The 8,636-nt window shown below is 51.8% G+C and overlaps 1 protein-coding gene and 1 non-coding gene across 2 annotated transcripts; one reads left to right on the forward strand and one right to left on the reverse strand.

Annotated features, from left to right (window-relative positions):
- Window positions 1–489: 489 nt before the first annotated feature.
- SMAC4_13210 lies at window positions 490–571 on the forward strand. The gene has a single exon. It is a non-coding gene; the product is annotated as a tRNA-Ser (tRNA).
- Window positions 572–652: 81 nt separating this feature from the next.
- On the reverse strand, window positions 653–7,742 carry SMAC4_04393 (uncharacterized protein). Its single transcript, XM_003343687.2, has 6 exons — window positions 5,009–7,742; window positions 4,853–4,887; window positions 2,744–4,641; window positions 2,594–2,683; window positions 2,242–2,536; window positions 653–2,186 (listed from the first exon to the last, which is right to left on the reverse strand). Exons 1-6 carry the CDS (start codon window positions 5,011–5,013, stop codon window positions 1,177–1,179), a joined length of 3,333 nt encoding a protein of 1,110 aa, XP_003343735.1. The 5' UTR covers window positions 5,014–7,742; the 3' UTR covers window positions 653–1,176.
- Between the last annotated feature and the right edge of the window lie 894 nt (window positions 7,743–8,636).

Consider the following 8,636-nt stretch of genomic DNA (forward strand, 5'->3'; position numbering starts at 1 on the left):
GAGACTATAAACCGCTGATCAATGGGCCCGCAAAATCGAGCGGTGACGGTTATCTACCTATTAGTTGAGGCCAACGTTGGCTTGTACGGAGCGACGTAGTGCGAGTGTTAACTCAGTTTTGCATCCTTCATTACTTGGGCTATGGGGCCAAATCCAACCTCGAACTTGTCCGTTCACGGACTGCCCCCTTGGCACCTGGCGCCATCCACAACTCTGCAAGTCCTATTTTCACTTTCGAGAGCATCAAAATTATTTGGCAGTTCTATACTGCAAAGATTGCAGAAATTGGTTGCTTTCCTCGCAGTTTTCATGGTCATGCTTCTCTTTTCTCAAGGCCTCTACAGCGTTGAACTGAAAAAGCCGTCCATCGATATCTGAACAGTCCGAGCACAAGATCAGTGTTGTCAGTCAGCCCCACTACCCCCACCCTTTTGTAAACGCTCCATATAATTTTTAGCTTGGTGCAAATTCTTCATCAAATAACCATTCGGCGTGGTGGCAGAGTGGTCTAATGCGCAAGACTAGAAATCTTGTTCCTTCGGGAGCGTCTGTTCGAATCAGGCCCACGTCGCACGATTGACCATGATAATTTCTTTTTTGCGTCTTTCTGTTACCAAGTTGCGATTCAAAAACACAGCTCTTCCTTTTTGCTTTCCTGACCAATTGTCTTTATTTCATTTTTGGCCCGTTTTCTGTTCGAAATTTAGCGATCAACGCGATAAGATAGCTAGAGTGCGTTCAAGAATTGTACTGAAAAAACTAATTACAAGACAGTTAAAACTGGTACGCGCCGCTCCCTGGGCCAGAATCAAGGTGAGGTAGTGAAGTAGTGTTGACATGAGCAAAAGGTCTTCCCAATGAAGAGCAAAACAAGCCCAGCAAGTAAGTAAGCCCTGTTGTCGAGTCCAGACATCTATGTATCTGATGCGCCCCCGTGCAAAATAACAGCCATGCGCTATAAAACGTCCCATAAACAGGAAAAAAATACCAGCATGATCCTGTGTCTTCCCCCGTCTAATGCGTCTATATGCTCCCCTTAACGCTTGTTCCGTTGTTTGCTACTTTACTCCGACCGACAAAGTTGGGTATCAAATAGCTCTTCCTCCCTCCTTCCCTTCTTCTTTCTCCCCTCTTCCCCTCTCCCTTACTTCTCCCCTCTCTACAAGCAAACACTACTTACTCACTAACAGAATCATCCGGCTCCCCCCTTGCCCTCTTCACCAAAGTCTCCGCCTCCCTAGCCTCCATCCGATCCTCCTGCACGCTTCTCCGATCCGAATCATCATCGTCCTCATCCTCATCCTCATCCTCCACCTCACTCCGCAAATCAGGATCATCATCATCTTCCTCCTCCTCATCGTCTTCATCGTGAAGACTACTGCTTCCTCTTCGTCCCAGCCCTTGCTCCCGCACTGCCTCAGGCGGCCGTCTCTTCTCGAAATCTTGCTTGTGCGCTTCGGCCATGACCTTGAGAATTGACTTCTTGCCCATCGACTCGTTGTGACGGCGGCGGAAGGTGCCTCCGCCGTTAAGGTTGAAACCGGTTCCGGTGCCCGTCGCACCGGGCGTAGCGTTGGCAGCACCGGGCGTGGCAGCACCGGCGGGAGAGGTGACTGAGCCTTGGCGGGGGCTGGCAGCCCCTTCCTCTTCGCGGCCAGCGGCGGTGGGTGTGGAAGCAGTCCAAGGAGCGGTAGCTCCAGCGACGACGGAGCCGCGAATGCGCTCGCGGATGCTGGCGGCCATGGAGGAGATGGTGCCTCTGCGATCCCGTTGGGCAGCAGCAGCAGCAGCAGCGCCGGTAGTGGTGCCGGTTTCGACGGCCGCTTCTTCGGCAGGTGTCTCCTGGCTGGGACGCTCGATGAACTGATCGAGCTGGTAGGGGAGAGGAGTATCGCGCGAGGCCTTGTACTGCGACACGTTGGCGCAATGCTCGTTCTCGACACGGAGGATAAGCCAAAGGCCACGACGGATGACTTCGGCAAAGGCGACGAAGAAGGATACGATCGTGCTGTGCTGAGTATTATGGGTGAAGATGGCGTAAAAAATCCAGTTGAAGCGGAGGATGGGGTCGACAATCATGATGGCATAGTAGATCCATTTGGACTTGAGTGCGGTAATGTCTCGAAGGAAGGGGTGGCGGACGTGTTTCTGGAGGAGTGAGAAATCCATGAATAGATCCCAGACCGCTGATAATTAAATGTCAGTCTGATATCACAAAGGCCAGGGGAAAGGAATACTCACAAGTATAACAGGCGTTGATGCACGCAAATGTGATGTAGACAGCCAAGTTAGGTTTCGATCCGTTGAGGCGATACAAGCTGAGCAAGACAGCGGTAATGATGGTACACATATACTTTCCGCAGTTGACAAGATGAGGAAACACGTTCTTCGTGTCGTAGTAACGCCTGATACACTGCAGAGCACGCCAAATTGGGGGCAAGGCGTTGAAGAAGCCGAGAACCCGCGAGTGACTAGAGTTACACATACTCGGTTGATCCCACTCATTGGCGTACAGGCAGAAGAACAGAGCAATGTTCTTCGTAAAGTTAGCGTACTGAATTATTAACCAAGATCATTGGAAGCAATCACTTACACTAGAAGCGTATGTCAAAGAGCACCAGATATCGCCGAGGAAGAAATCTCGAAACTCGACAGGATACAAGCCCGCCAGCAGCAAGCGATACTATCAAGGTGTCAGTATGATGAAATTTTCGTACCTTACGAACATGGCATGGTAACTTACATGTGAATACAAGAACCATCTTCTAGCTCTGTGATAGAATATTGGTGCCGGGAAGAACAATATCAGCAGCGACACGCCTATCAAAATGACAGGATAGTACAGATACATTTCCTCCCAGTCGCCAAACCTCGAGAAGTTGATCCATATGAACACGCCAAGAAGCGCAAAGAAGAAGGCTGGAAACTCGGCCAGCTGCTTCCACTCCAGGTTGTGCCTCGTGTCAAACTCGAAGATGAACGGGTAGTTAACCTTGTTCTTGGTCCATATTCGACAAGCCAATGTGAACAGTGTGAAGAGCATGATCATCAAGAAGTAGCCTCCGTACAGCTGCAGCAAATAACTCGTGTTTTCCTTGAGGACGTGATCGTCCTGGAACAGTAGCTCTGCGCCATAAATCAGACCTTGAACGGCAAAGACGGCGCCAAAGCCAATAAGCAGTCCGCTGCGGAAAGCACTGTCCGAAGCGTCTCCGGGGCGTCTGAGAATGTTTCGGAGTTTTCCTGCAGCCAGCTTGTGGTTGCCCTTCTCGAAGTATCTAGCGTACAAGTCTTCGACCGTGCGAATGTGGCCGTCGAGAATGTCGCTGTTGACGAACCAAGTCTTGTTGACTTTCTCGTTCATGTAGCGGTAAGTCGGGCGGGCGTTAACCGCCTTGTCGTACTTCTTGTTAAGCTTACGGAACGCAGTTCTGTTCAGGAGGGCATACGACTTGAGAAGCTCGAGACCACGGTAGAACTCCTGCAGGGCGAGCTTGAGCTTCCGCTTCGCCACACGGTATGGCACGTCGTCTTTGTTTGGCGGTCTCCTGACATAGTCGCGGCCTTCTTCCGGCTTCTGCGGCGCCATGACGGGTGTTCCGGTCATCTTTTGCAGCGCTTTCGAGTTTGGCCCAGGCTTCATGAACTTGGTTCTGATGGGCGCTATCCAACCCACACCATTGTCTTTGCCATTGCCAGCTCCTTCGTCGTCCGAGTGACTCCTGCTGCCACCACTGCCTTCCATCTCTTTTCTCTGCTTGGCATCCGAAATCTCAGTCGTTCGTCTGTTTCGCATTTCGTGGAGTTGCTCGCGCAAAGCAGATAGGCGCTTGGTGGCCTGATCTTCCTTTTGCTTGTAGAATGTTTCGATCTTGTCTAGTTCATTGTCGAGGAAAGAAAAGAACTCGACCTCGGCAGTACGGACGGTATCCAGATTCTGCAGTCCTATCTCGTCCTTGTTTGACATTGTGCGAGAAAGATGAGAGCTAGTGGAGAGGAGTCGGGTAAGACGATGGGTAGGACGTTGAGCAATGCTTGCGCTTGGTGGCACATCGACGGAGGACTCTGTTGCACTAGACTGGCCAGCGTGAGCGGCACCTACCATCATGGACCTGCTGCGTCGTGGTCCGAAACGGTTAGAGACCGGAGAAGTCGGGGTAGTCGGGATCGAGTCACGGCGACCGCCTGTCCTCGAGGCTATCTTCATGGCCGGAGCGGGAAGTTCGAACTCGGTTCGATCGCTCGAGCGCGAAGGGGGGACAATGCTTCCATATCGAATCCCGCTGTCAGGCGACCTTGTCAAACTAGATCGCTCCCCTGCCCCTCGTAATTCGATGCTGCTTCTGCTGTTTCTGCTGTTCTTGGTCGGCGCGCGGGCGAGCTCGGGGCCGCCGCCCGGGAAGTAATCGGTACCAGGCGAGTCTTCGTGAGGGCCTGGAGTGGCATCAGACCAACGATTACGGGTTGCTGTTCGTTTATGATGTAGGTGGTGGAAGAGGGCTCCAGGCGTCGCATGTAATGGATGCTGCGAATCGGGTCGCCTCGCGAGAGTCGGTGTGGTGCTTGCACGCTGGATAGCCCTCGTCACCGACTTGATGAGCTTCTTCCCAAGCTTGTAGTTTAGGTACTTGACACGCCATTCTAGAATTGGGAAACATGGTTAGAATCACGGACAATTGTTTCATTGACAGTCTTTGATTGCTGTCTGAGACTTTGGAGCAGTGTCGCAATCTTGCATGCGTCGCAATTCGTCGTCAACAAAGACATGCCTCATGCTTGGCATCAAAGTCGGTGCGACTCTCTTCAAGATGATCCAGTATGGTGTTTTCTGCCTTCAGACTGAGTCTCTTACCTGGCACAGCCTCCTGCTCGAGTTCTTTGGCAAACCTGGACGTGCGCACATGTTTGTTAGCATCTTCGGAACGGAAGGTGAGCACACGACCCTCGAACCTCTGCGGCGGGAAGGAGGAGATCACATGGGGACAGATGTGGACTGGGGGATCCTTACTTCATGACGTCAAGCTACCAGTGGGCAGCATTCCTCCGCAAAACAGAAAGAAGCGCTCACTAACACAAAAAGAAGGGAGATGAGGACGGTGTCGACGAGGAAGTCCGTCGCATCTCAGGCAGCGCGGTCTGGGAATATGGTTGTTTGAATACAGTCTGAAAAGAAGTTGAAAGGGGGCAAGCATGGAAAAAGATCCCGGAAAGAAATCAGATGCCCTGGAGATGCCGAGTGAATCAAAAAAAGTGACAAAGGGGGTCAAACAATGTGACCACACTCAAGCGATACAGCGCCATCGAGGTTCTCCGGTAGCGAATCTTTCAAGTTTTCACCAAGTCGCTTCAACACCTGCACCTGGGTCAGGCAGCCCTGAATTTGTGGAACTGCTCGCCAAAACGGGAAATGGGTTACGTCCCTGACAGGCCCGGCCACTGCTGCCCAACGGAGCCAATCCCGCTGGCTGTTCGTTGTTTCAGCGACTTCCAATTTCTGACCTGTATGTTACCGGCCTACACAAACGTCGACGCCAAAAACAGTCAAACAACTGAACTGTCCAGATGCACACTTGGTGATGGTTGCACAATCGGGAACCCCATTCCTCTTCACCCGCATCATGGGACCTTTGACATCCAGCAGACTCGACGGCCAAGACATGTCTCTGGAGAACAGAGGCCTTGGCTGTGCGGAGGATTCACATGGCAGACAGATCTCAAAGTCCAGAAAGGATGGTCATGATACATTACTATGGGGAATCGTGATTAGAATGACGGGATCAGCGCAGATCCAAACTATGTTTTATGGAGTCCCTATTTTCACGCTTTGACTTTGAAGGCAAACATCTTCTGGGGTTTCTCCCTTTTTTCATCTCTTTGATTGCCTTGTTATCCGGGCCGAACGCCTAGAATACCCTTTTAGACCCTTTTGTACGACTCCGTCCGAGTGTCCCTTCACTTTTGGTCCCGAGATCATCGGTGGAATTCTTATCAAAAGGTTGCCTTTGGGGTAAGAGAACGTTCCATTATTCGCTGACGAGCGCTGACTTTGATCGTTGTTGCATGACGGAGTGTCATTTTCCACTCGCTAAAAACAGAAATACCATGGCTTCTAGAAACACAGCACGACTCAAGCATATGGTTGGCCGTGGCCGGACGGTGATGTGCGGTGTACATATCCCATGTTTACAATAGCTGACCGTCGCATGGCTGTTTCACCTTTGCTAGCGTCGAGAGATAACATGCTCAACCAGCTCAGCTCAGCTCTTGTGTCACCATTTCGGCTCCGGAGTCGGTAGAAACCACTCACTTCACGACACGACCGTTACGGTCCCGGACCTCGTCCCGCCCGACGACAACGACCACTGAGTCCATTGTCTCAATCCGGCCGGACCAACGGACTGAGATCCGGGTCTGAAAAAGCCACCCGTGAGGACGGTAACTTCCACCGCCGCATGTCGCTTAGCATGCATGTCTGCGGGAAGCTACCTGTCGTGCGGCGCTTCATGCCACGGGGATGGCGGGTGGCGCAACTTTAACACCACTAATAACTGCATCCAGTAGGGGTTGAATGAGCGGTCTGAGGTCCGACAGCGTGGTGTTTAGTGCCGCAAAAGACGTGACATGAGAGCAACGTGGTACGGATTGATGTTGCCAGGTCTATCGTACCATGGCCATTGTTATGTCGTGAACTTCGTGGGCAGAGGTATGTGGGAGTTACCGTACGACGCCGGTGATCTCGATAGGGTAATCTCGATAATGTGCCAGTGGTTTCCTAAACCTTCTGCGCCCAAGACACCTTCCTCTGCACCTAAACTTTGTGACTGAAACCTTGCCCAGCTCGTCAAACGAGCCGCTTGCAGGTTAGTAGGACAACTTATCACGGGATTTCCGGTCTAAGGGTTTGAAGAATTCGTGAGAAAGATATCGAGCGTCATGTCGTATGTTGTTGCTTTGAGAGGCAGCCGGCAGCTGGTCCGATAGTGTGGAGACGACATGGTGCGATACCACAATAGCCTAACCGATAAAGACTGGAAGCGGGTCCCGCTCAATCTCCATACCATCCCCGGAGCGGAGCGGGGCAAGGACGGGGTAGCGGTTCCGTTCGGCTGCATGCCGGGAGTTCATGGCCGGCCTTGGAGCGGTTTCTCATTGGTCGATGCGCACCATATCGAGGGGTCGCACGACTTTCCGCGTTCACTGTCGATGATTCTAACATCTTCTTGTCCTTGCCTACACTATTCCATATAAGCGCATTTTCTCATCTTCGATTATCCTCGGAGATCATTCCGACTCTTGATCGATCGGTTTCCTTTCGAGGCCAAGACCAGAGAAAATTTTCGCTCTTCAGATACGAGAGGGATACGCTATCTTTCGCCGAAAAGAGCCACATCGCCAAGACAGAAAAGCTGCCGATATTCCCGTCAAAATGGAGGCATTGTTGGAGGACTCGGACTCAGCGAGAGCTCCCTTCATCACACACGGCCCGAAATCCAAGAAACAAGGATGGGCATTGTTGATGACTCAAGTGAAGTGTTGAGAGAGTGTTGCGTTGGAGTGCTGCTGGTGTTCCCGTTGTCGTCGACATGTGGGCGCACTGATACATACCCCGCGCTAACAGAACCCCCATCACCCCTCACGGTAATATCCACGTCCCGGCCACTGCTGCAGCCTGCTTCCGGTTCACATGAGACATGCAGCCCAGCCGGTCGGCTCGCGATAGCTTCAAGAAGAAAATCTCGTGGCGGCCCGCGCACATTTGAGCGAGACCCCAGCCTCGTGCAAAAACCTGTGTGAAAAATTGCATCCTCTACCTTAGTTCGCTAGCTCAGTTAGTCACTGCAAAATGCCCTTGCGTACGCTTCGACGGCTGGGGGAGAACTGTGGAATGACTGGTCAGCCGCCAGCAAGATATTTCTCAGTGAGCGCTACTGAGTGAGTACCTCATGTAGACAGGATGAACTGCGAGAGATGATCTTAGATAACTCAAATACGACTTACTTGTCCAGCAGAAAAAAGTTAGTTCAGGTACCGGTGTTGGCGCTGGACGAAACTGACCAGTGGTTTGCTTCGACTCAACACCACACAGGCACACACACAGACCCTCTGGGCATCAGGTACCCGTTCGGCCCAACCAACAATTCAACACCAGAATTCCAAGTTTTTTTTTCAAGACTTCCTCCGGGGTCGGGACGGGCCAGGCTTGAAAGCCACTCAGGCTGCCAATGACCCCAACGGCACTACACTATTGATTCCTTCGACCGACGCTAGAGCATGCTCCTGACTGATATCAACTGAGGTTATATGCACGGGGTGTCACTAAAACAGTTATAGACGGCGCCAGAGCGGTTGCAGATGTTATCCATCCTGTCGGAGGTGGTTAAACAGGGAAATCAGAGCAAAACCAAACCAAACCGGAAGTCGGAATGATCACCGGTGATGTGAATGTCCACCGAGTCCACACTAGTTTGGCAACTGTCAACTTGTCAACCTGGCTTGTCCATGCCAGTTTCGCAAAAGGACCACAACCGTTGACATCACCGTACCGGGCCCTCGTCAAGTGGTTTTGTTTCGGAAGGCGGGGTTTTTCATATAGGGATTTATTATTCCCTGAGTTTGTGGTAGGTGGTCGTGGTCAA

This window comes from Sordaria macrospora, chromosome 2, assembly GCF_033870435.1.
Source record: "Sordaria macrospora chromosome 2, complete sequence".
NCBI classification, from domain to species: domain Eukaryota; kingdom Fungi; phylum Ascomycota; class Sordariomycetes; order Sordariales; family Sordariaceae; genus Sordaria; species Sordaria macrospora.